The sequence below is a fragment of the Muscardinus avellanarius genome (genome assembly GCF_963383645.1).
Source record: "Muscardinus avellanarius genome assembly, chromosome: 3".
Taxonomy (NCBI): domain Eukaryota; kingdom Metazoa; phylum Chordata; class Mammalia; order Rodentia; family Gliridae; genus Muscardinus; species Muscardinus avellanarius.
Genome location: NC_137788.1, coordinates 16,905,333 through 16,932,147, shown reverse-complemented (window position 1 = coordinate 16,932,147; position 26,815 = coordinate 16,905,333). Strand labels below are relative to the sequence as shown.

Sequence of the window (26,815 nt, the reverse complement as noted above, 5' to 3'; positions counted from 1 at the left end):
TAGTTTTGTGCCTATGATTAGAAACTGCTACTGATTTCAGGAATCCTCTGTAGCTTTAAAGTAAGTTATGGAATGTAAAACTCTAAGCCGCTTGAATTGGAATGCTTCCTAACATACGATGCGGTCCAGTAAGCTTTTAAGTAGTAGTTTTAGTTTGAATACTAATCCTGTGTTTGCTTTAATACTGGATGTTTTATTTTGAACTTAAAATGTCCTCAGAGGAGATGGTGATTCAAGGGAGCAAGCTCCCATAATGGTGTGACTTTTTACTTATATATTTTTATGAGTATCTATATTTAGAGTTAATAGTTTTACTTTTTAAAAAACACACATTAGCTGGGCGTGGTGGTGCACACTTGTAATCCCAGTATGTAGGAGGCTGAGAGAGGAGGATTGCAGGTTCCTGGCCAACCTCAGCTACCTAGAGAGGTTCTTGCAACTCAGACCATGTTTCAAAATAAAGAATAAAGTAAGGCTAGGGGTGTAGCGTGGAAGTAGAATGACCTTGGGTTCAATCTCCAGCACCCCCCCCCCAAAAAAAAAAAAACATTACTTCCTAACCATAAAACCTGGCATTCACAAAACATTTTTATTTTATTTTATTGTGATACTGGGGATGGAACCCAGGGGCATTGCACCGCCAAGCTGCACCCACCAGCCCTAATTTTTTAGTCTCTTTAATTTTTTATTTTTTGGTGGTACTAGGGATGGTACAAGGGCTTTCTACCTCCAGGCTACACTCCCACACCTATTCTTATATATTTTATTTTGAAGCAAGTTCTCACTAAGTTGCTGAGAGGCTCACTAAGTAGCTGAGGCTGGCTTTAAACCTCCATGATTCTCCTGTCTCCGCCTCCCAAATACTGGGATTGCAAGTGTGCGCCACCATGCCCAGCTTATTTTTTATTCTTTATTTTGAAACAGGGTTTCACTGAGTTGCAAAGGGCCTCACTAAGTAGGCTAGGCTGTCCACAAACTGCAGACTTCCTCTTTCAGCCTCCCAAATGCTGGGACAAGTGAGCGCCACCACGCCCAGCTCCAATCCATCCTTTTTTTTTTTTTTGGTAGGTGTGGGGATGGAACCCAGGGTCATTCGATGTCTGAGATATACCCCCTGCCCTATTTTCCTATTTTTTATTCTTTATTTTGAAACCGGGTCTCACTGAGTTTCAGAGGGCCTCACTAAGTAGCTGAGGCTGTCTGTGAACCGTGATCCTCCGGTCTCAGCCTCCTGAATGCTGGGATTACAAGTGTGCGCCACCACACTCGACTGCCAATCCATCCTTCTAATTGTAGATTGAGGCAGCTGCAGGAGACATGCCCTGGAGGCAGCAGGGTGCAGTCCAGGTAGGTCCTTACTGTTAAAAGTCCTCATCCCTTGTGTTTCTGTAGAACTCGTTTGTGGGCCTGACCAACCTTGGAGCCACTTGCTACGTGAACACGTTTCTTCAAGTGTGGTTCCTCAACTTGGAGCTTCGGCAGGCCCTGTACTTATGCCCAAGCACCTGCAGTGACCGCGCAACGGAAGATGGTGCCCACGAAGAAAAAGGTTGGTGGGACTGGTAGGGAGAGCTCACTTCTGGTGTATTGCCTGCCGGAGCACTTCTGAACCAAGCAGGAGGAGGAAAGGGCTGCATGTGCTAGATCCCGCACAGAAGGGGCAGCATTCAAAGTTGTTTCCCTAGGTATTTACCATCCGTCCACAAAACAGCTAGAGCTCCGAGGAAGGAAGCACCTTTGGCTATTAATATATCTTAGAGCTACAGTTTCTCAATGTAATACTCGTCGTAGTCCATTAGAGTTAGTTGGTGATAAAAATCAGGCAGTAAGGCACAAAAATATATTCTTTTGCCAGTTTGAGAGACTTAATATTTTTTTTGTGTGTGTGGTACTGGGGATGGAACCCAGAGGTATTCTACCCCTGAGCTACACCCCCAGCCCAATTCTTTTTCTTTATTTTGAAACAGGGCCTCACTGAGTTGCACAGGGCCTTACTAAGTAGCTGAAGCTGTCCACGAACCACGATCCTTGTGTCTCAGCCTCCCAAATGCTGATATTAAAAGCGTGTACCACCACGTCAGACTTTTGTGTGTGTGTGTGTGTGTGTGTGGTACTGGGGATGAAACCCAGGGACATCTACCTCCAAGCGACACCTAGCCCTATTTTTTATTTTCTATTTTGAAACAGGATCTCACTGAGTTGTGGAGGGCCTCACTAAGTAGCTGAGGCTGTTGGTGAACCATGATCCTCCAGTCTCAGCCTCTTGAATGCAGGGATTACAAGTGTACGCCACCACGCCTGGCTATAATAAATATTTTAATGTAGCCACAATCTTTGGGCCTGACTTCAAAATAGGTGAATTTAAATTCTTTAAATAAGGTCACCAACCATGGCGAAATCAGCCAATAATATATGACTGCACTTCTTGTAAATTTGGAAGTTTCTTTTTTTTTTTTACAGAATAGGGCAAAAATAGAGGATTTGGAGCTCCGAGGAATCAGTTAGTAGTAGCTGTTATAGAAGATAAGACTTAGCTAGGCATGGTGGCACATGCCTGTAATCCTAGTACTTGGCAGGTTGAGATAGGAGCATCACAGGTTCAAGAACAACCTCAGCAAGTAGTGAGACTTTCAACCTAATGTAATCCTGTTTCAAAATAAAAGTAAAGCCAGGCACGATGGCACACTTGTAATCCCAGTGCTTGGGAGGCTGAGACACAAGGATCACAGGTTCCTTGCTAGCCTCAGCTACTTAGTGAGGCCCTCCAACTTAGTAAGACCCTGATTCAAAATTAATAATAAGAAATAGGGCTGGAGATATAACACAGAGGTAGAATGCCTCTGGATTCAATTCCTAGTAATGCAAAAATAAAAATAGGGGTGGAGGTGTAGCTTGCTGATAAATCCCCAGTACCTTAATTGAGAAGGTAGATACTCAGTCCTCAGTAACACACACACACACACACACACACACACACAAGAAAATAAGACTCTGATCTTTTAAAACTCATGAAGCCGGGTGTGGTGGTGCACGCTTGTAATCCCAGCATTTGGGAGGCTCAGACTGGAGGATAATGGTTCGCAGATGGTATCAGCTATTTAGTGAGGCCCTCCACAACTTAGTGAGACCCTGTTTCAAAATAAAGAATAAAAAAAAAAAATAAGGCAGGGAGTAGCTCTGAGGTTGAATGCCCCTGGGTTCCATCCCCAGACCCACAAAAAAAAAAAAAAAAAGACGAAAGTCCAAAAGTCATGCTTCCATTTGCATATTCTCCCCAGTTTATTAAAATTCAGCAATTTGAGGCCTGATATGGTGGCATATGCCTATAATCCCAGCTCCTTGAAAAGCTGAGGCAGGAGAATTGCAATTTCAAGACCAACTTGACCAACATAGGGAAACCCTTTCTCAAAAGGTAACAAGGGCTGGGGTAGCTCAGTTGTGCAGCACCCAGCAGCCCTGGGTTCAAATCCTAGTCCCATCAAAACAAAACCAACTTAGACCAAACACATACACATGAGCATTATAAATAGAAAATTCTAGGGTTTGAGTGTGTTTAAAATTTGAGACAGGCTCCTTACTGTGATCCTCTTGCCAAAGCCTTTTGAGTGGCTGGAATCACAGGCGTGCACCGTGTATTCTTCACACATGTTGAGTTGCTGTGCTTGAGACTCATGTTTGTTTTTGGCAAGTCCACATGAATGAGCCTGAAGATATTTGACCATCTTAATGCTGGTGGTCAATACAGTATGGTTGTTAGTACAAAAGTGAAAGTTTCAATATGATTTGATCTGCTAGAAACTAGTATGACTGCTGTGACTGCTGCAGTGCATGCCCAGCCTCTTGCCGTTAGGTACTGATGTCCCTGGCCTCTTCATCATATTATATTATTATTATTATTATTATTATTATTATTATTATTATTATTATTAGATGTCCCTGGCCTCTTCTTTATATTATTATTATTATTATTATTACTACTACTACTACTACTAGGAGGAGGAGGAGGAGGAGTATTTTTTGTGGGTTTGGGGATGGAACCCAGGGGCATTTGACCTCCGAGCTACACACCCTGCCCTATTTTTTATTTATTTTGAAACAGGGTCTTCACTGAGTTGCGGAGGGCCTCACTAAGTAGCTGAGGCTGTCCGTAAACCACGATTCTCCTGTCTCCGCCTCCCGAATGCTGGAATTACAAGGGTGCGCCACCATGCCCAGCAAAATATTTTTAAAAAGAAAGCAGCAGCTGAACATGGTGGCGCATGCTTGCAATCACAGCATTTGGGAGACTGAGACAGGATTGCGCAGGTTCGAAGCCAGCCTCTGCTACTTAGTGAGGTCCCTTGCAACTTGGTGAGACCTTGTTTCAAAATAAAGAATAAAAAGTAGGGCTGGGGCTGTAACTCAGGTAGAATGCCTCTGAGTTCGATCCCCAGTACTAAAAAAAGAAGAAAAAGAAAAGCAGCAACTTTAAAAAGAGACTTAAATTTCTTTTCTAGACTATGAGCCTCAGACAATTTGTGAGCATCTCCAGTATTTGTTTGCTTTGTTGCAAAATAGTAATAGGAGGTACATTGACCCATCTGGATTTGTTAAAGCCTTGGGCTTGGACACTGGCCAACAGCAGGTAAGAACTTTAGTTTTTGATGTTCAAAGGAACTCATGTATAAAGGACTATGATATGGGATGCATTGTATGTGTGAGGTCCTGAGATTGATCTCTGGCACTGCCAAAAAATGTTCTATTTTGTGAGGGAATGGTGGCCCAAGCCTGTAATTCAGGACTTGGGAGGCTGAGACAGAAGACCGTAGGAAAGCCAGCTTCAGCAACTCAATGAGACTTGTGTCAAAAAACCATTATTATCTGGTATGCTATATATATTTATTTTTTTATTTTTTATTTTTATTTTTTGCAGTGCTGGGGATGAAACCCAGGGATATCCCAACTCTGAGCTACACCCCCAGCCATATATATTATATAACTTATTTTGAAATAGTCTCACTGAGTTGCAAAGGGCTTTACTAAGTAGTAGCTGAGGCTGTCGCGAACTGTGATCCTCCTGTCTCAGCCTCCAAGTGCTGGGATTATAAGCATGTGCCACCATGCCCAGCCATATTATATTTTTTGTTTGTGTTTGGTACTGGGGTGTGAACCCAGTAGAATTCTCCCTCAGAGCCACAACTCCAGCCGTATTTTGAAACAAGATCTTGCTAAGTTGCTGAAAATGGCCTTGAAGCGTCCATTCTGGCCTCCTGTCTTAGTTTCCCTCGCAAATACTGGAATTTCTAAGGATACCCCACCATGCCTTGGTTGTAGATTATTCTTCTTGATTCCTTTTTTGCAATTTTTTTTTTTTTTTTTTTTGCGGGTCTGGGGTTGGAACTCTGAGCTACATACCCCCTGCCCTATATTTTATTCTTGAAACAGGGTCTAACTAAGTTGCAGAGGATCTCACCATGATCCTTCTGTCTCAGCTTCCTGAATGCTGGGATTACAAGGGTGTGCTACTACACCTAGCTGCATTTTTTTAAATGGTGGAACTGGGGATAGAACCCAGGGACATTCTACCTTTGAGCTATACCCCCAGCTGTTTTGTATTTTGAAACAGGATTTCACTAAGTTGCCCAGGCTACCTTGAACTTACCCAGCATGCAAATTCTTACATGGGCATAAACTGGTTCAACATAGCTAATGTCCTAGTTAATAAGTGGTAATTTGAAGTATAGGTAGCCACCAGGCATGGTGGCTTACACCTGTAATGCCAGTATTTAGGGAACTGAGACTGAAGGTTTCAAATTTTGAGGCCAGCCTCAGCAACTTAGTGAGACCCTGCCTCAAAATAGGGCTGGGAGTGTAGCTATGGGGTAGAATGCCCGTGGGTTCAATCCCAAGTACAAAACAAAACACCTGAAGAAAAAACAAAGGATAAACAGGTAGTTTGTGAACTTTTTTTCTTTTGTGGCACTGGGGATGGAACCCAGGGCATCTACCTCTGAGATACACCTAGCCCTATTTTTTATTTTGAAACAGGGTCTCACTGAGTTGCAAAGAGCCTCATTAAATAGCTGAGGCTGTTCTGTTAGAGGTTAACAAGCAAGAAATGAGTTTTCTCACCAGGCGTGGTGGCGCATGCTTGTAATCCCAGCATTCGGGAGGCTGAGACCTGGAGGATTGTGGTTCGCAGACAGCCTCAGCTACTTAGTGAGGCCCTCTGCAACTCAGTGAGACCCGGTTTCAAAATAAGGAATAAAAAAATAGGGCAGGGGGTGTAGCTCGGAGGTCAAATGCCCCTGGGATCCATCCCCAGACCTGCAAGAAAGAAAGAAAGAAAGAAAGAAAGAAAGAAAGAAAGAAAGAAATGAGTTTTCTTTTCATTAATCTAAATTTGTAGGATGCCCAAGAATTTTCCAAGCTCTTCATGTCTTTATTAGAAGATACTTTGTCTAAACAAAAGAATCCTGATGTGCGGAACATTGTGCAGCAGCAGTTCTCTGGGGAATATGCTTATGTAACCGTGTAAGTTGATTTCATCTTATTCCCAGTACAGTTTATTCCGAGATAGTTGCTCCTGTGTTATCTACTTTCATTTCCAAGGTACAGCTTTAACAGGTTATCATGGGACCCGAAGTATTTATAGTGGTGCGTTTCCATGGGAACATGTAAACAACAGACTTGATGATTGCAGCGGAACCCATCCAGGTGTTGAGAACTATATTTGAACTTCTGCCACTTGCTTTATGGCTATGTAGTGCGAGTTGAAAGAGTCAGAATTGCTGGGCGTGGGTGCGCACGCTTGTAATCCCCGCGCTTGTAATCCCCACGCTCCGCGCTCGGGAGGCTGAGACAGGAGGATCACACAGGTTCAAAGCCACCCTCAGCTAGTGAGGCTCTCAGCAACTTAGTGAGACCCTGTTTCCAAATAAAATATAAAATAGGTCTGGGAGTATAGCCCAGAGGTAGAAAAACCCCTGAGTTCCACTCCCAGTACCAAAAAAAAAAAAAAGAGTAAGAATTGGGTTGGCTAGAATACTAAGTAAATGTGCAGTACTTTGAAAATTTTCCAGTCATTATATATATATAGCTTCAGTAAATGCTTTCTGTTTTTTAAAATTTTAATATATGCACTATAATTTCTGTAATAATAAAAAGAAGGTTTTATGCTTTTGTCCATCTTTCTGGGATGTCAAGTGATGTAACTATTGTTTTTCTCACTCTAATCTTAATTCAATACTCTGTTTTGTTGTAGTTGCAATCAGTGTGGCAGAGAATCTAAGCTCTTATCAAAGTTTTATGAATTAGAGCTAAATATCCAAGGCCATAAACAGTTAACAGATTGTATCTCAGAATTTTTAAAGGTATCCATGTTTTTTTAATATATATATAGTTTCTGTTTTTAATAATTGCTCTTCTGAATGGTACTTTGATTGTTTCAGCCTTTTTGATATATGAAGTATCTAATGATCCAGAAGAAACCTTATAAAGTACTGAAGCAATCTGCATCTCAAGTAATTTTTGGCTATTGCGAGTTATTTTATTTATGGTGACTTATGTGTGTGATAGTGATAGTAAAGTGTTTAAGGAAATAAAGGCGTGTTAACATAAGATAATTTACCTTTTTATGTAATAAGAACTAGAATATATTAAATGTGAACATTTTATGTCAATTCCACCATTCATATTTCGGCTTTATATTTAGATTGATATAGAGTACCAAAGTGGGGTCCTTTTGTTCTGAATGCAAAGATACTAAGAGGAGACCTTTGCTATCAGGTGTGAAGAGGCACACAGCTTAATAGATGAGCTGATTATTTTGCTTCCTGGTCTTAAAATATTTTTGTGGTTGGGCATGGTGGCACACCCTTGTAATCCCAGTATTTGGGAGGCTGAGACTGGAGGATCCAGGTTCAAGGACAGCTTCAGCTACTTAGGCCTTTTGTAATTCAGTGTGACCTAAGAATAAAAAATCGGGCTGGGGGTGTTTGTTACTGGGAGGTAGAATGTCCCTGGGTTAACACACACACACACACACACGCGCGCGCGCACACACACACACACACAATCTCTCTCTCTCTCTCTCTCTCTCTCTCTCTCTCTCACACACACACACACACACACAGATATATATATATATATATATCACATATCACTCAGAATTACAGATAAAAAGGAGCTAAGTTTGGTGGTACATGCTTATAATCTCTTTGGTAGGCTGAGACAGGAGAATCTCAGGTTCATGGCCAGCCTCAGCTACTTAACCAGGCTTCAAATTAGTGAGACCCTGTTTCAAAATAAAATCGGCTGGGGTTGTAGCTCAGAGGTAGAACGTCCTTGTGTTCAGTCCCCAGTACCACAAGGGTTTCAGACTGAGTGCATTGACATGGGCTTGTAATCCCAGTAATTCGGAGGCTGAGACTGGAAGATTGCAGGTTCAAGGACAGCTTTAGCAATTTAGTGAGACATGTTTTAAAATAAAAGATAGGGCTGGCATGTAGCTCAAAGGTAGAATGCCCCTGGGTTCAATCTTTAGTACCAAAAAAAGTTTCTGGTTGGGAGTAGGTTAGTGGTATACTGCTTGCCTACCAAGTGTGATGCCTGGGATTCTATTCCAGGAATCCAAAGGAGTATGTTACTTCATTTATTTTTGTACTGGGGTGGACGGAACCCAGGTTTTTTTTTTTTTACCCCCAGGTTACATTCCTAGACATAGAATTTTATATTTTTAATTGGAAACAGGGTCTCACTAATTTGCTGAGAGCCTCAGTAGCTGAGGCTGGCTTTGAACCTGTGAGAGCCTCCCGTCTCAAGCACTGGGATTCCAAGCATGCGCCACCATGTCCAGCTGAGCATGTTTGTTTTGAACATGTTATATTTGAGAGGAGTAGTTGAAGGAGAGAATCTAGGGCTGTATCAAAATCACCAAGGCACGGCCCTGTGGTTGCTGGAAGCTGTTGTGCAGGTACAGCTCTGCAGTGGATACAGTGGGCCAGAGCAATCCTATGATTTTTGCATGGGAGCTGCTGTTTCTCAGCGTCTGCCATAGCCCGGTCATTGGTACATGGTTAAAAAAAAATCTCCAAGGAAGAAAAGAGGGACGTGGCCAGCTTCTGAGCCCCGTGTCCTCCAGATGTCAAGTTGTCAGGTTGAACAGGCAAAGCAAGCCATAGATGAGTTAGTAAGGAAATGGGGGTTATGCATGGGGGTGTGGTGCCCTGGAAGCAAAGTGAGAAAAGCTACGGTCCCACTGTTGGACTATCTTCCAGTGATAGGTACCTTAAGCTTTTATGGAAAGAAAAGGAAAGTTTTTAAAAGAAACCACTACCAGGTATAGAGCTTTATTTTTCTGCATTCCTAACCAAATATATCTCACTGAGTTGCAAAGGGCCTCACTAAGTAGCTGAGGCTGTTGGTGAACAGCGATCCTCCTGTCTCAGCCTCCCAAACGCTGAGATAACAAACATCACAGCTGTGGAGTGCTTGTGAATCTCGTGTGTCTGTTTTTAGACTAGCTTGATTTTAAACAGTTTGGGAGTTATTAACTAAATACAGTTGTGATTTACAACAGAGGTTTTGTTGATTGTTTTAAACCCTTCCATCTGCTTAACTCTAATGTCTTATTCTTGTTCAGGAAGAAAAATTAGAAGGAGACAATCGATACTTTTGTGAAAATTGTCAGAGCAAACAGAATGCCACAAGGAAGATCCGGCTCCTTAGCCTTCCTTGTACCTTGAACTTACAGCTAATGCGTTTTGTCTTTGACAGGTGAGTACGTGCACGTCGTAGGGTTTGTTCATTGTAGATTTTCCATAGACAGATAATAAAATGATTGAGAGTCAAAGATGTTGATAGCTTGTGATTTTGAAATATCAGTATTTTCAGGTTTTACCAGAATTTTTAAAGATGCTAGTTATATATAATTTAGAACAATTATATATATAACTGTGGTACTAGGATTGAACCCTTGGGAATTCTACCTCACAGCCTACCCCCAGCCCCTTTTTAAAAAATTTTTGTTTCAGAGCCAGGCGTGGTGGCACACGTTTGTAATCCCTGCGCTTGGGAGGCAGAGGCAGGAGGATCGTACAGGTTCGAAGCTAGCCACGCTGGCTTAAGAGACCCTGTTTCAAAAATATAAAATAGGTCTGGGAGTGTAGCCCGAAGGTAGAAGGGCTTCCAGGAACCCCAGGACCACCAAAAAAAATATTTTTGTTTTGTTTTGGTACTGGGGATGGAGCCCAGGGGCATTCTTCCCCTGAGCTACACCCCTAGCCTTAATTTTTATTCTTTATTTTGAAACATGGTCTCACTGAGTTGCAGAGAGCCTCATGATGTAGCTGAGGCTGTCTGCAAACCACGATCCTCCTGTCTCAGCCTCCCAAATGTGGGGATTACAAGCATGTGCCATCATACCTGGCCCTGTATTTTTGTAAATTTTAAAAGTCAGTTTTTTACTCATTATAAATACTTCAACATCCATGTAAATATTGCTTTTATTTGCAGCACCTAGCGAGACCCTGTTTCCAAATAAGATAGAAAATTGGAGCCGAGTGTGGTGGTGCGTGCTTGTAATTCCAGCATTTGGGAAGCTGAGACCGGAGAATCGTGGTTCGTGGACAGCCTCAGCTACTTAGTGAGGCCCCCTGCAACTTAGTGAGACCCTGTTTCAAATTAAGAATAAAAAATTGGGCAGGGGGTGTAGTTCGGAGCTTGAATTCCCCTGGGTTCCACCCCCAGATCCACGAAAACAAAAACAAAAAAAGAATGCCTCTGAGTTCAATCCCCAGTACCAATACATAAATAAATAAAAGCAAAGACAACCCTCCCCCCCAAAAAAAGAACTTGATTTATTTTTCTATTTTATTTATTTATTTATTTTGTGGTACTGGGGATGGAACCCAGGGCCTTTCTATCCCCGGACTACACTCCCAGATCTATTTATTTTATTTGGAAACAGGGTCTCACCAAGCTGCTGAGAGCCTCACTAAGTAGCTGAGGCAGGCTTCGAACCTGCACGATCCTCCTGTTTCAGCCTCCCAAGCAAGTACTGGGATTATAAGTGCGCGGCCACGCCTGGCTGAACTTGATCTCTGATTGTTCAAAATATAAATCTAATCATCGCTCCTCTTTCTTAGGCAAACAGGACATAAGAAAAAGCTGAATACCTACATTGGCTTTTCAGAAATTTTGGATATGGAGCCTTATGTGGAACATAAAGGTAATATTTTTGCCAAACTGAAAACTAATACTGTTTGAGGTGGCAACTTGTAATCTGCTGGGGATGACTGCAGAGGAGCAGATTACTTACTAATTTCTATTAGCTAAAATCTGGAACAAAGTTTCTGAGGTTTAACAAGATGGTTTTTGTATTTTCTGTGAGTTAAGCATATAAGGATTAGGTGGTTCATCACCATCTGCACAATGAAAGGTATAAAAAATGATTTGTAAGGAATGAAAATGGCCTCCGTCCGCGATCCTCCTGTCTCAGCCTTGGAACGCAGGGATTGCAAGCGTGTGCCAACATGCTCGGCTCCAGGTTCATATTTTTAGAAAGTTTCATCAGGAACTTGTGGCATTGAGCGTGGTGGCACCTCCTGTAAGTTCAGTACTCTGGAGGCTGATACAAGAAGATCGTAGGTTCAGGCAGCCTCACCAACCTAGTGAGACTTACAGAAACAAAAAGCAGTGATTGGGGGGGGTACCTCTGAGGTAGCATGCCCCTGAGTTCAGCCCTCAGCTACTCCCCATGATGCACACACAAAGAAATGTGATGCTTTAGCAGGAGTAATGTGGTTTATTTTTATTTTTTTAATATTTTTTTGGTGGTACTGGGGGTGGAACCCAGCGGCTTTCTACCTCCGGGCTATCCTCCCAGACCTATTTTATGTTTTATTTGGAAACAGGGTCTCACTAAGTTGCTGAGAGCCTAGGTAGCTGAGGCTGGCTTCGAACCTGTGTGATCCTCCTGTCTCAGCCTCCGAGCGCGGGGATTACAAGCATGCGCCACCATGCCCGGCTCATTATATATATATTTTTTGCGATACTGGGAATGGAACCCAGGAGCATTCTACCTCCGAGCTACACCCCAGCCCTATATTTTAGTCTTTTTTTTTTTTTTTTTTTTGGTGGTACTGGGGGTGGAACCCAGAGGCCTTCTACCTCTGGGCTATACTCTCAGACCTATTTTATATATTTTTTTGGAAACAGGGTCTCACTAAGTTGCTGAGAGCCTCATTAAGTAGCTGAGGCTGGCTTCGAACCTGTGTGATCCTCCTGTCTCAGCCTCCCAAGAGCGGGGATTACAAGCGTGAGCCACCCACGCCCGGCTCTAGTCTTTTTAATTTTTGAAACAAGGTCTCACTGAGTTTTAAAGTAACTGAGGTTGTCCACGAACCGTGATCCTCTGGCCTCTGCCTCCTGAATGTTGTGATTACAAGTGTGTGTCACCATGTCCACCTGCTTGTGTACATTTTGATATTTGTAATGAGAATATAAACAATTGGTTCTTAGTATGAACCCTGTAGGCACAGAATACCATAGTTTCCATGAAAACATTTTGTAGAGGGACTGGAGATCCAATATATTCTGTTGCTTAAAAGAATGTTTTTACTATGTTTTATAAAACTGAAGTTTTCTTTGTCTTAAGTGACATGTTGAATTACACCAGATGTGTAAAAGTGGTAATCATCGCAACTTGTGTTTGGGATATAAGAAATATTTTAGCTGAACTTTCGCGGTTTCTTCTCCTCTAGGTGGGTCCTACGTGTATGAACTCAGCGCTGTCCTTATCCACAGAGGAGTGAGTGCTTATTCCGGCCACTACATCGCTCATGTCAAAGATCCCCAGTCTGGAGAATGGTACAAGTTTAATGATGAAGACATAGAAAAGATGGAGGGCAAGAAATTACAACTGGGGATTGAGGAAGATCTAGGTAAAACCTTTAAGTTGTGAGTGACCTTTTAAAATATAAATTTTTTGTGTGGGTCTGAAGGTGAAACCCAGGGGAATTCGACTTCTGAGCTACACCCCCTGTGGTGCTAGATGGAACCTAGTACCCCCGGGCTATCCTCCCAGACCTATTTTTTATTTTATTTGGAAACAGGGTCTCCCTAAGTTGCTGAGAGCCTCACTAAGTAGCTGAGGCTGTCTACAAACTGTGATTGTCCTGTCTCTGCTTCCCAAATGCTGGGATTATAAGCTTGCACCACCATGCCCAGCTATGATCCTGATACTTTAAATCTAAGTGGTTTCCTAATTTTTTTTCTTTCAGTGCTGGGGATGGAGCCCAGGGGCATTCTCCCGAGCTATATATCCTCCCAGCCTGTCTCACTGAGTTGTGTGGGGCCTCACTAAGTAGCTGAGGCTGTGCAAGAACTGTGATCCTCTGGTCCCAGCCTTTTGAATGCTGGGATTACAAGCGTGCGTCACCACGCCCAGCTTTGCACTTTTTAAAAGACAGAATTTTTCATCATAAATTTAAGGAGCTCTAAAGCCCTTCTCAAAAGTCATAGGTTAGCCAGGCTTGATAAAGCACACTTGTAATCCCAGCACTTAGGAGGCTAGAACAGGAGGATCACAGCTTCCAATCCAGTCTCAGCATCTCAGTGAGACTTTATTTATTTATTTATTTTTGTGTGTGGTATTTGGGGGTGGAACCCAGGGCCTTCTACCTCCAGGCTATATTCCCAGACCTATTTTATATTTTATTTGAAAGCAGCTCTCACTTAGCTGGTGAGAGCCTCACTAAGTAGCTGAGGCTGGTTCGAATTTGAGAGATCCTCCTGTCTCAGCCTCCCAAATAATGGGATTAAAAGTCTCTGTGCCACCATGCCCACCTTGTGAGACATTCTTTAAAAATAAAAATTTTAGCCTGGTGTGGTGGGCATGCTTGTAATCCCAGTTTTCAGGAGGCTGAGACCGGAGGATCGCTGTTCACGGACAGCCTCAGCTACTTAGTAAGGCCCTCTTCAGCTCAGTGAGACCCAGTTTCAAAATAAAGAATAAAAAATAGGGGAAGGGCTGTAGCTCAGAGTTCGAATGCCCCTGGGTTCTATCCCCAGGCCCACAGAATAAATAAATAAATAAATTAATTAATTAAAATTTTTTTTATTGCGCATGGTGGCTCACGCTTGTAACCCCAGCATTTGGGAGGCTGAGACAGGAGGATTGTGGTTTGCGGACAGCTTCAGCTACTACCTCGTGAGGCCTTTACAACTCAGTGAGATTCTTTTTCAAAATAAGGAATATAAAATAGGGCTGGAGGTGTACCTTGGAGGTAGATTGTCACTGGATTTAGTCCTCAGTACCGCAAAAGTAAATAAAAATAAATAAGGTCATAGACCCTTTTAATGTTTTAGGTTATTTTGCATATGTGTTTTAGAAAGAGTCGTTCCCTCCACCCCTCCAGAATGAAGAAATTGTGGACATTCTAGTTAAATTCTTTTGATTTTCTACCCCAGCAGAGCCTTCCAAATCCCAGACACGGAAGCCCAAGTGTGGGAAAGGAACTCATTGCTCTCGAAATGCATATATGTTGGTTTATCGTCTACAGAACCAAGAAAAGCCCAGCACAGTGGTTCAAGTTCCAGGTAATCACTCACCTAGAAATACACCAGGAAAACGTTTTCAAATGCTGTTCTCAAAGGTTAATGGCAAGTACCAAATTGCTTTTATGTTAGGAGGCTCTTTCCTTATGATAAAAGGAAAGAGTAATCACAAATTTTCTTTAAGGTAGTGAAGTTTTTGGAATAATGGAGCCTCAGTCAGTATAGTCTTCTTGCCACCCTCAACCTCCTCCCTAGGAGGAGGAGCTTCAGTTTTTCCTATGGTCAGAGGTTTCTTGCAGAACACACTATCATAGGTAGGAAGTTGCTACCAAACTTTTATCTAAATCAGGATAAAGTTGCCCGGCGTGGTGGCGCACGCTTGTAATCCCCGCGCTTGGGAGGCAGAGACAGGAGGATCGCGTAGGTTCGAAGCCACCCGCGCTGGCTTAAGAGACCCTGTTTTCAAATTAAAAAAATAAAATGTATAAAATAGGTCTGGGAGTGTAGCCAGAGGTAGAAGGGCCTCCAGGAACCCCAGTACCACCAAAAAAAAAAATCAGGATAAAGTTGATTTTGTCTTTTTGTTTTGAATAGCTTTTCTTCAAGAGCTGGTAGATCGGGATAATTCCAAGTTCGAGGAGTGGTGTGTTGAAATGGCTGAGATGCGTAAGCAAAGTGTGGACAAAGGAAAAGCAAAACACGAAGAAGTTAAGGAGCTGTACCAAAGGTTACCTGCTGGAGCTGGTCTGTAAGATATTCTAGGCCGGCACTGTTGCCATTAAGTGCCTTGCTTATTCATGTTCACAAGAATGTATATGAGCACATTTCTACCCGTTCTTAAGCCCTCTAAGGCCAGCCTATGCATCTCAACTTACTCTGTAAACTAGAAATAATTTGTTTCTACAAAGTTTTCATTATCATGTACTTTTTAAAATGGGAGACAATAGATTGTAAGATTTAGGTCAGCTGCACTCAATGACTCCTGTAAAGTTTTATACTTTGTGAGATAAAGACAGATATGATTGGATTACTATGGGGTCAACTTCCCCCTTCTGTGTCTTTGCATAATTTTGTGCGGGAACTGTATTAACAGGAACACTTCTATTTGAGTGCATTTTTAATACTATTAGATTAATTTGAAATTCAACACAATTTGTTATGCAGTAGCTTTCTAGCTCCCCTGATTTCTTAGAATTATCCTCCATAGTTGAGTTCATTTTTTTTTTCTACCTACGTTTATTCCAGTATCTTGCAGGCTGAAATGTCTTTGGTTACTATAGTTGCTTGTCATTTCATAGACATTAATTCCTTAAACCTAATTTCTATTTAAAGAGAAAAGGCGATTTAGTTCTATCTTAGAAAATAAATATTCAAAGCGTAATTGCACTTGTGGTTTTGTCTTCTTAATGTCTTAATTTTTCATTACTGGCATTACTTTGTACCAAAGACTACAAATTGCTAAGTCTGTAAGAACAGTTTTTAAATGTTCTTTCTAGGGACTAGGCATGTAGCTTGGTGGTAGAGTATTGGCTAGCATGTATAAGGCCTTGGGTTCGATCCCCAGCACTTATAAAAGTTCCCTCCAAAATTGCTTCTTAAGCCTGGTATGGTCGTGCTTGCCTGTAAACCCAGTACAGGCAGAAGGATCAAAGGTTTGAGGCCAGCCTCAGTGCTTAGCAAGACTCCTCCGCAGCTTCAAAATGAAACAGGCTAGCCAGGTATGGTGGTACAGGCTTATAATCCCAGTGCTTGGGAGACTGAGACAGGAGAATCGCAGGTTCGTGCCCAGCCTCAGCTACATAATGAGGCTCTCTGCATCTCAGTGAGACCCTGTTTCAAAATAAGTAATGAAAACTAGGGCTGGGAATGTAGCTGTAGATCAGGGGCTGAATGCCCCAGGGTTCAATCCTCAGAGAACCAATTAAAATTAAAATAAACTAGAAAACAAAAAACAGCTTAATTCAATTCTGATAGATTTGGGATTATACTAAAGAATTGAACTGTCATTATTTAGCAGGAAATGATTTGAAAATGAGCCCATTGTTCACATCTCTAAATTTATACTAATTTGCTGAAAGGACGTAGAAATTAGTTTTTATATTTTTTCCACAAGAGAAAAAGACTGGATCTAAGTGAAATGCTGCTACAAGGGCCATGTCTGTAGGGCTGGTAGAGTGCTGGCTTAGTTTGTGCGAGGCCCCGCGTTGGATTCCAATACTGAAAGAAAATGATCATGTGAATGTTGGGGATGACTCTAAACTGTATGGTCCAAAGATGTTACATGTCACATTAGCACTTTGCTCACCACGGCTGGTTCATTTAGTGGGTAAGGCCTACGTGTGTTTATTTCTCCGTGTTATTCTCATTTTTACCAGTCATAAGGTTTGTATTTTTTCCACTTGCAGAATTTATTAAGTAGCAAGTTTCCATTTTCTTACGATGATGTCAAGTCACCATGGCTTCGTGCTGCCCAGCAGCCTTCGATAGGCTTTTGTAAATCTCTAAAGAAGGACTTTGTTATTTGAATGAAATGTGCAGCTTGGTTTTGGCATGTGCCTACAATCCCAGTACTTGGAGGCTGAGACAGGAGGACCACAGGTTCAAGAACAAAAGTAGCAACTTTGTGAGATGCAGGAAGCCATTTCAGAATAAAAGGGGCTGGAAGTATAGCTTGAAAGTTGAATGCCCCTGTGTTCAATTTTCAGTACCACCACCACCACAAAAAGATATTTTAAATGTATGATGCTCTAGCAGTTTTGTAGTTTAAAATCCCCCCAAATAAGTCAATAGAATAGAGCTGGGAATTTGGCTCATGTAGAACGCCTCTGGGTTCAATCCTCAGCATCTAAATAATCTCTAAAAATTCAAATATTTTTTGACTATGATTGTTTAACTAGTTAAACATGTTATACTGTTAGTATAATGTTAATTGTTATTCTATGAATGTTCTAGACTTTATAACTTTTCCAACAGAATTTGTTGTATTCAAAATGCAGGCATAGCTGGGCTTGATAGTCCCAGTACATGGGAGGCTGAAACAAGAAGATCTCAGGTTGCTGCCAGCCTTAGCTACTTAGTGAGGCCCAGGTTCTCTGCAGCTTAGTGAGATCCAGTTTCAAAATAAAGAATGAAAGTGTGGCTGGGGGTGTATCTTGAAGGTAGAATGCTCCTGGGTTCAATCCCCAGTACTGCAAAAAAATAAATAAAAATAAAGCATTTTCTTGAACTTTGGTTCAAAGTTATTTCTAATATTTTCATTTGATGTTTTAACAATTGCTTTTGTATTTCATCAAGTACTAACATTTTATACAGCCCGATATTCACAATTTGTAAAGGAGAGATCTCTTACTTGTGCTAGGGAGTTGACTCCATTCTTTTGGAAGGCAATCTTAGGCAGTTAAGTGAAAACTCCTCTGAGCCTTTCCAGGCACTTTTTATTATAAGGGCAGAAAAGAAGCATCTGTCGTGTAAAAAGCTCTACCATAAGCAGAGCCTGTCTTCGCTTAGCCATGCGCCTCAGGTTCTACCTCTGTTCACGTGGGAGCTCTTGGGAGATCCCTGTGGCCCTTCATGGTGGTAGAGTTTGGGCAAGAAAGAAGTGCCTCTGTCTGCAGCCATGCTTCTCCACTGGCTCCCAGCACACGGAAACGAAAGCAAATCTGGAAAATGTTTGGTTTAGTAATCAGTAGGGCGGCAGACCAGAATCATGGACCCAGTGCCTGCTTCATCTCCCTCTTAATTCCTTCCTCGTTGAGTTGGAATCTTAGGGCTTATCCTTGCAGTTAGCAGCAGGAGATATTTTCTCCTCCATTCACCCCCAGCCCCGCCTCTGGGGAAACTACTAGCACAGCCAGTGAACCATCCTTTAGTGTTTTACAGGATCCTTTTCTCTTGCAAGAGTCTTCACGGTACTCAATAACCCGTGTGACTATGTACTTGGGAAATTATTAGCTATGCCACGACTTTTTTTTTTGCTGTCAGATAGGTATCATTTATCTTTGCATTCTTCATATACATAGCATACTCTGTCCCTGCAGGTTCAACTTGATAAAAGGACAAAATTGAGAATTGTTTTGAATGTAATTCATCATAGCATGTTATATTGTAAGATGCCAGAACCTTATCACCTGTACTGCATCTTAAGGTCTCCTCTTTGATATATTGTGTAAATGTATAATTAACTTTTCTATATCTCTTTTCTTCCAAAAAGCTCAAAATGCTTCATATATCTTATCTTTTACACTCAACAACATCCCTGTGAGGTAGGTAGAAGGCAGGTATTATTACCTTCATTTTACAAATAAAAGACCTGAAGCATAGAGTTTAAGTGACTTGCTCAAGTTCAGTTCCTTGGTGGCAGAACTTGGCTGACCTCGGTCTCCATGGCAGCCCTGGGCTGTGCTCTGCCAGTATCTTAGGAGCCGCCCTGTTGAAGTTTCTTTCATGGTATCCAGTTTTAGCAAAATAAGAGATCTGATAGCTCCAAATTTTGTTTTTTGTAAAAAGTAAAATGTTTCACACTAAAAATGGGAGTTAGTGTTCTAGACGTGTAACTCTCAGGGGAGTGTCAAATTGGTCAAAATGGGCTTTGCATTGAAGCATCTGTCCCTCAGATCTCATCAAAAGTAGGATATAATACAAATATATAAATTCAACCTTTGTATGTTTTCTTCTATGTTTTATGCTGGGACTCACTGGAGATCTTTGTAAGTAATCAAAGCTGTCCCTTTGTCTTTAATATTTGCTTTTAGGGAACTCTGGGACTCCCTCTCCCCAAATTAAAACTCATTTGGGAGTGTTTGGTTTTATCTTTTACATTTTGCAACCTCTACATTGGTGTACTTCATCTTGGGATAAAATAGGTCACTTTCAAGAAATAATAAATCATGACATGGGCTTGGGTGGGTGTATGCCGATTATTTTTTCTTAATGGACATCAATATTAACTTGGGTCCAGTGAATTTCAGTGGTTGAAATGGGCTTACTAAGCATGGTTGTAGCAGTCCAGCTTCTCATTTTAATTTTCAGCTGTAGAGAGTATAATTGTAAAAAGTATTCATGAAGACGAAGAAGCAGTAGGGCAGGAAGCTGTGATTTTTGAGCCGGAGTGGAGCATGACTTGCGGCCAGCAAACACAGGTGTCCTGATCAAAGCTCTGCTGTGCTATCAAGCAAGACACTTCTCTGTGTGGATGCGTCTTGTAGAATGTGGTTAATAATACCAGCCGATCTCATAGGGTGCTCTGCAGGCTTGTCTGCATGCCCTGAACTCAGAGGAGCCATAGTTAACTGGGGCTTTATGTGACACTCATCAGACATCTTGGAACAGTGTTCCTTCTGGTACTGTTAACTTTGAACAGTTACTTTCTCTTTTGAGGAAAATGACTGTATCACTTAGTTGAAGCACTGTAAAAATACATGGTGTCTTTCTGTTGCTATCTCCCCTAGAGCCCTATGAATTTGTGTCTCTTGAATGGCTGCAAAAGTGGTTGGATGAATCGACGCCTACCAAGCCTATAGATAATCATGCTTGCTTGTGCTCCCATGACAAGCTACATCCAGACAAAATATCAATTATGAAGAGGATATCTGAATATGCAGCAGATGTTTTCTACAGTAGATATGGAGGAGGTCCAAGACTCACTGGTAACTCCCATGTCCTTTACATGAACAGGGTTTTATGCTTATTTGCAGGAACTGTTAGCTTAAGTGTTCCCATGTTTTGCAAAAAGGATTTGCTAAATAAGATTTAGGAAGATGGCCGGGCATGGTTGCACATACTTATAATCCCAGCATTTGGGAGCCTGAGATGGGAGGATTGTGGTTCGAGGACAGCCTCAGCTACTAACTGAGGTCCTTTGCAACTCAGTGGACCCTGTTTCAAAATAAAGAATAAAATATAAGGCTGAGGGTGTAGCTTGAAGGCAAAATGCCCCTGGGTTTCATCCCTAGTACCAGGGGGAAAAAAGTTTAGGAATTTGATATTTATTGAGTTGCTCGTGGTTCGCACATACCCTCCTCCCCCTTGCAGAGTAGGCAAAATAGGGACCCTTTCAAGAAAACTGTTTAATAGTTAGAACTGTTTAATATTTTGCTACTTGTCAAAAAGCATTGGAACCCTTCTGTTTGGTTTTGTGTCCTCACGATCTATAGATTTATAGCTTAGTTTATTAATGGGAGCTCCCTGATTCTACTTTGAATGCATAGTGTTATATATAGCCACAACACATCCTCCTTGTTTGCTTCTGGGCACTTCCTGAACTTCTTTTACCCCCAGTGAGTAACTGGCAACACAGGTCGCTCTGGACAGTCCTTGAGACTAAGGAATTGCATAAGCCCTCTCTTCCTCAGAGTTGCGTGCTCTGAGTACAACTCACTGCGTGAAAACCTGACATTCAGCTACGTGCTTTGGTCCTTCTTGCATACACATCTGGTGTTTGGCTTTTTAAGCAGTTGTTTTAAGTTCAAATTAATAAGCTGGGCGACCGGAAGATTTTTCAAAGAAACACATTTCATATGATTTCTAGCATTTTTAGAATCACGTCCTTAATTTTTCCCCCCTCACTGTTCTGGGCCTTGCATATACCCCACTTCTATAAGGGGAGTGTCACATTTAGAGTTGTCAGATATATTGATCCCAGCTCTAGCCATAATTATTTGATTATCTTATCAGGCTTACATCCAATCCCTTTAATAATGTTGTGCTCTATGGTACAGGTCGTATAGGATATTAAAACATTTTGTCTCTATGCCAATAACAGTATTGCTATCTTGATAATCTAGATCACCAAAATAATTCAGGATATATTTGTTTGCTCTATTGTCAAGATTTGTCAGTTTGGTTTAGAATGGTCTGTTTTGAGAAGTGCTGAGAATACTTTCCTAACGGAATGCCTTGTGTGTGAATGAGACTTCCCATTCGTTCTTTCTTGCCTCTAGTGAAGGCCCTGTGCAAGGAATGTGTAGTAGAACGGTGTCGTATGTTGCGTCTGAAGAACCAACTAAATGAAGATTATAAAACTGTTAATAACCTGCTAAAAGTAACAGTAAAGGGGTATGTTGCACGGTGTACATTGTTTATGATAAGCCCAAAAATTTGCAAGCCGGCATGCTGGTGCATGCCTATAATAAACCCAGGACGCAGGAGGCTGAAACATTAGGATTATGGGTTCAAAGCCAGCACTGGACAATTTAGCGAGACCCTGTTTGAAAATGCAAAAGGGCTGGAGGATTTTATTTACTGAAAACTGGTAGTTGGGGTTTTTAGAACAGAGTAGACTGCAAAGCCAGATCAGAATGGAATTTTACACTGATTGATATTGTGGGTAAAAAAGCCAAGTCAGCAAGCCTCCGACCCTGCTCCATCAGATAGAAAAGAAGAAACAAAATGGATCTCAGGCCCAGAGAGGCTGAGGCAGCGTGTCTCACACACACACACATACACAGTCGTGCCTGCACGCATGTACACGTGCAGGCCTGGGGTGGCCTCTCCGTGAGGGGGGAGCCATTGTGTTCACGAGGGGAGGCCAGTGGACCGTCCCTGTCAAAAACACGCAGATTCTGAACTCACGAACCAGTACAGTCATAAATGGGTGGGACTTTTATCTCTTTTAATTATTGTCTCTTAATCAAAGATTAATCTAGATTATTTTGGTCATCCCCCAAACATCCTACTGAGTGCCCTCGAAGTATATATCCATATAGATATGGAATATACGTTCATGTCTGATCTCCATCCCAACCTCAGGGCACAACTGTATGTAATTGTGGGTAGAAATCAGTGAAATAAAGTGGCCATTTGGTTGGTGTATTGGCATGAATGTAAGTGGTAGGAGGCCATTGGGATGGGAACAAATAGTCCCTGCCTGCAAGCCAGCAGCGAGGAGGCAAAGGGGCCACAATGAGCTCTCCAGGAACACGCCAGGCCATGGTGGCTATGGCCTCCGCGGGGATGGAGGGAGCAGAGGAAGAAGCACTCCCGAGGCTGGACACTCTACTTAACACTCCGCTCCACTCCACAGTGACGATGGGTTTTGGGTAGGAAAGTCCTCCTTGCGGAGTTGGCGCCAGCTAGCTCTTGAACAGCTAGACGAGCAAGATGGCGAGGCTGACCAAAGCAACGGGAGAATGAACGGCAACACCTTCAGCAAAGGTGAGGGGCATAGTGATGGCATGTGGTGAGATCCTAAATGTTTTCTGTAGTAAAATTCTTTTCTACCTTTCATAATTTTGTGGTACTGAGGATTGAACCCAGATCCTCTCACATGCTAGGCAAATGATCAACCCTTGAGTACATCCTTAGCTACACCCATGTAATGTTTAAGACAACTTCTATTAAACCTCATGCTTTGAAACAACTAAAGGCAAATAAGAGATGTTTGTTTGTGGTGCTGGGGATTAAACCCAGGAGGCATTCTACCTCTCTCTAAGCTACACCTGAGCCCTATTTTATTTTTGGAACTGGGGATTGAACCCAGGGGCATTCTGTCTCCGAGCTATACGCCCAGTCCTATATTTTTATTCTTTATTTTGAAGCAGGGTCTCACAGTTGCAAAAGTGTCTCAGCTAGGTAGCTGAGGCTGTCCGCGAACCACGATCTTCTGGTCTCAGCCTCTGGAATGCTGGCATTACAAGTAGATCTTTCTATGTTCAGAGTCTCATTACTTGATTTGGCTACTCTTAAACCTCTGATTTTTCTGTCTCAGCCTCCCAAATGCTGGGATAACAAGCTACACCACCAGGCCTGGCTATTAAAAATACTTTTCATGATGCTTTCAAGATAATATGCTTTCATTTCTCCTTTCAGTAAAAGCTACCAGGCATGGTGGCACACGGTTATAATCCCAGTGCTTCGGAGGCTGAGACAGGAGGATCACACAGGTTCGAAGCCAGCCTCAGCTACTCAGTGAGGCTCTCAGCAACTTAGTGAGACCCTGTTTACAAATAAAATATAAAAAAATAGGTCTAGGCCGGGCGTGGTGGCACACGCTTGTAATCCCCACGCTTGGGAGGCAGAGACAGGAGGATCGCGCAGGTTCGAAGCCAGCCGCGCTGGCTTCAGAGACCCTGTTTCCAAATAAAAATATAATAAAAAAAAGTAGGTCTGGGAGTGTAGCCCAGAGGTAGAAGGGCTTCCAGGAACCCCAGTACCACCACCACCCAAAAAAAAAAAAATAGGTCTAGGGGTATAGCCTAAAGATAAAATGCCCCTGGGTTCATCCCCAGTTTCAAAAAGAAAAAAAAAAAACTTGTAGCAGTTAACTGTAACAACATGAAAACTTTAAAGCCCTCAAGATAAAATCACTGTAAAGAGTAGCTTTTTAGGCGGCCTGGTATGCGAGCCTGGAGTCCCAGTATTTGGGAGCCAGAGACAAAAAGGATGGAAGGTTTTAAGCCAATAGCAGCAACTTTGCAAGTCCTCCTTTAAAAAGTTCGGGCTAGCTGGGCATGGTGGCGCACGCTTGTAATCCCCGCGCTTGGGAGGCAGAGACAGGAGGATCGCGCAGGTTCGAAGCCAGCCGCGCGCTGGCTTCGGAGACCCTGTTTCCAAATAAAAAAGTATAAAAAATAGGTCTGGGAGTGTAGCCCAGAGGTAGAAGGGCTTCCAGGAACCCCAGTACCACCAAAAAAAAAAAAAAAAAGTTCGGGCCAGGTGTTTTGACCTCCAAGCTACACCCCCTGCCCAATTTTTTATTCTGTATTTTGAAACAGGATCTCACTGAGTTCCGGAGGGCCTCGCTAAATAGCTGAGGCTGTCCGTGAACCACAATCCTCCTGTCTCAGCTTCTCGATTGCTGGGATTACAAGCATGTGCCACCATGCCTGGCTTCCTCAGCCCCATTTTTTATTTTTTTATTTTGGAACAGGGTCTCACTAGGTTGTCTAGGCTGGCCTCAAACTTGCCATCCTGCTCCTTCAGTCTTCAAAAATAGTCGGAATTACAGGCATGTGCTACCACACCTGGCCTGAGTTTTTTGTTTTGTTTTGTTTTTCTGTATTGGGGATGGAATCCAGGGGCATTCTAACTCTTGAGTTATACTTCCGGCGTTATTTTTATTCTTTATTTTGAAACAGGGTCTCACTGAGTTGCAAAGGGCCTCACCAAGTAGCTGAGGCTGTCCTGAAGCCGGGATCCTCTTGTCTCTTCCTCCTTAATTCTGGGATTACAAGTGTGCACCACTACGTTTGACTTTGTTTTTATTTATTTTATTTTTTATTTATTTATTTTTTTTTGCGGGTCTGGGGATGGAACCCAGAGGCATTCAACCACCGAGCTACACCCCCTGCCCAATTTTTTATTCTTTATTCTTGAAACAGGGTCTCACTGAGTTGCGAAAGGCCTCACTAAGTAGCTGAGGCTGTCCGCGAACCGCGATCCTCCAGTCTCAGCCTCCCAAATGCTGGGATTACAAGTGTGCGCCACCACTCCCGGCTCTTGACTTTGTTTTTATTTTTTGCACTTCTGGGGATCAAACCCAGGACTTTTGAATACTAAACACAAGCAGCACCACTGATCAATACCCCAAGATTTATGAGTGATTAGCAAATGTTCATTGTATATAATGTATATTAAAAAGGTCGTCACAGCCGGGCTGTGTAATGAAGCTGGGTATGGTGGCACATGCTTGTAATTCCAGTGCTTGGGAGGTTGAGACAGGAGGATCACACAGGTTCAAGGCCAGCCTCAGCTACTTGTGAGGCTCTCAGCTACTTATAGAGACCCTGTTTCCAAATTAAGTATAAAATAGGGCTGTGAGTATAGCCCGGAGGTAGAGAGCCCCTGAGTTCTACCCCCAGTACCACAAAACAAAAGATCATCATTAGTCTGGTGTGGTGGCACATGCTTGTAATCCCAGTTCTTAGGTACTGCTGGGAGTATAGCCCAGAGATAGATGTCCCTGGTTTCAATCCCCAGCACCACACACAAAGTCACTACTTGCCCTGGAAAATCTATAGATAGCTATCCTCATTTTCAGGCACTCACAATACTGTTTATTCATGTTCCTACTGTATACAACTATAAATTGCCATTAACTGTAGTATAGACAAGTAAAACAGATACTAGAAGAGAGATAACAACAGAAAAATTAATGTTGTAAATACATTTTTTTTGCAGCACTAGGGATGGACCCCAGGGCATTCTACCTCTGAGCTATATCCCCAGCCCTGTTTATTTTTATTTTGAAACAAGGTCTCGCTAAATTGTGAAGGTCTCAGTAAGTAGCTGAGGCTGGCCTCAAACTACAGTCCTCCTGGTGCAGCCTCCCAAGTATTGGTATTTACAAGCATGTGCCACCATACCCAGCTTCATTACATAGTTTTTCGGCTGTGTGTGTGTTGTGTGCTGTGTGTGTGGTGGGGATTGAACCCAGGGGCATTCTACCTCTGAGCCACACATCTTGCCCTATTTTATTTTATATTTGGAAACAGTCTTGCTGACTTGACTGAGGCTGACTTAATATTTGGAATCCTTCTATCTCAGCCTTGCAAGTACTGGGATTGCAGGTGTGTGTCACTGTGCCTACCCACAGTACATCTGATGTTATAATTCAAGTCCTTGAGCTGGACATAGTGGTGCACACTTGTAATTTTAGTACTTGGGAGGCTGAGACAAGGCCAGCCTCAGCTACTTAGGCCCTCCACAACTTAGAGAACCTATTTTATTTTTTATTTTATTTTGTCATACTGGGGATGGAACCCAGGGCCTTTCTACCTCTGGGCTACATTCCCAGACCTATTTTTTTTTTTTTTTTTTCGGGTCTGGGGATGGAACCCAGGGGCATTTGACCTCTGAGCTACACCCCCTGCCCTATTTTTTATTCTTTATTTTGGAACAGGGTCTCACTGAGTTGCAGAAGGCCTCACTAAGTAGCTGAGGCTGTCCTCAAACTGCGATCCTCCAGATCTCAGCCTCCCAAATGCTGGGATTACAAGCGTGCGCCACCACGCCCGGCTCTCCCAGACCTATTTTATATTTTATTTGGAAACAGGGTCTCACTAAGTTTCTGAGGCTGGCTTCGAACCTGCGTGATCCTCCTGTCTCAGCCTCTCAAGTACAGGGATTAATAAGCATGCACTACAATGCCCAGCTCAGAGACCCCGTTTTAAATAAAGAACAAAAAGCAGGGCTGGGGGTGTAGCTTGGAGGTAGAATGTCCCTGAGTTCAATCCCCAGTACCCCAAAAAAGTTCTTATTTGCCTTTAGAGCAAGTTTACCTCCTACAAGAATAGGTAGGTGAAAATGACATTATGTGACATGTGCATGACTAACTTGGTGT

The 26,815-nt window shown here is 42.5% G+C and overlaps 1 protein-coding gene across 9 annotated transcripts in view; it reads left to right on the top strand.

Annotated features, from left to right (window-relative positions):
* The window catches only part of USP48 (ubiquitin specific peptidase 48), a gene marked incomplete at both ends in the record, with an annotated part of 63,025 nt that overhangs the window by 11,847 nt on the left and 24,363 nt on the right, over window positions 1–26,815 (top strand). For 4 of the 9 annotated variants that reach the window (XM_080692896.1, XM_080692894.1, XM_080692889.1 and 1 more), the window contains 12 exons: window positions 1,393–1,549; window positions 4,497–4,624; window positions 6,389–6,513; window positions 7,244–7,352; window positions 9,623–9,756; window positions 11,127–11,209; window positions 12,744–12,923; window positions 14,452–14,580; window positions 15,133–15,282; window positions 19,986–20,183; window positions 21,477–21,591; window positions 22,559–22,689. In XM_080692896.1, the coding sequence (XP_080549022.1) occupies window positions 1,393–1,549; window positions 4,497–4,624; window positions 6,389–6,513; window positions 7,244–7,352; window positions 9,623–9,756; window positions 11,127–11,209; window positions 12,744–12,923; window positions 14,452–14,580; window positions 15,133–15,282; window positions 19,986–20,183; window positions 21,477–21,591; window positions 22,559–22,689 (1,639 nt within the window). The remainder of the gene's footprint in view (window positions 1–1,392; window positions 1,550–4,496; window positions 4,625–6,388; window positions 6,514–7,243; window positions 7,353–9,622; window positions 9,757–11,126; window positions 11,210–12,743; window positions 12,924–14,451; window positions 14,581–15,132; window positions 15,283–19,985; window positions 20,184–21,476; window positions 21,592–22,558; window positions 22,690–26,815) is intronic. The other 5 variants (XM_080692895.1, XM_080692890.1, XM_080692892.1 and 2 more) reach the window with 2 other exon arrangements.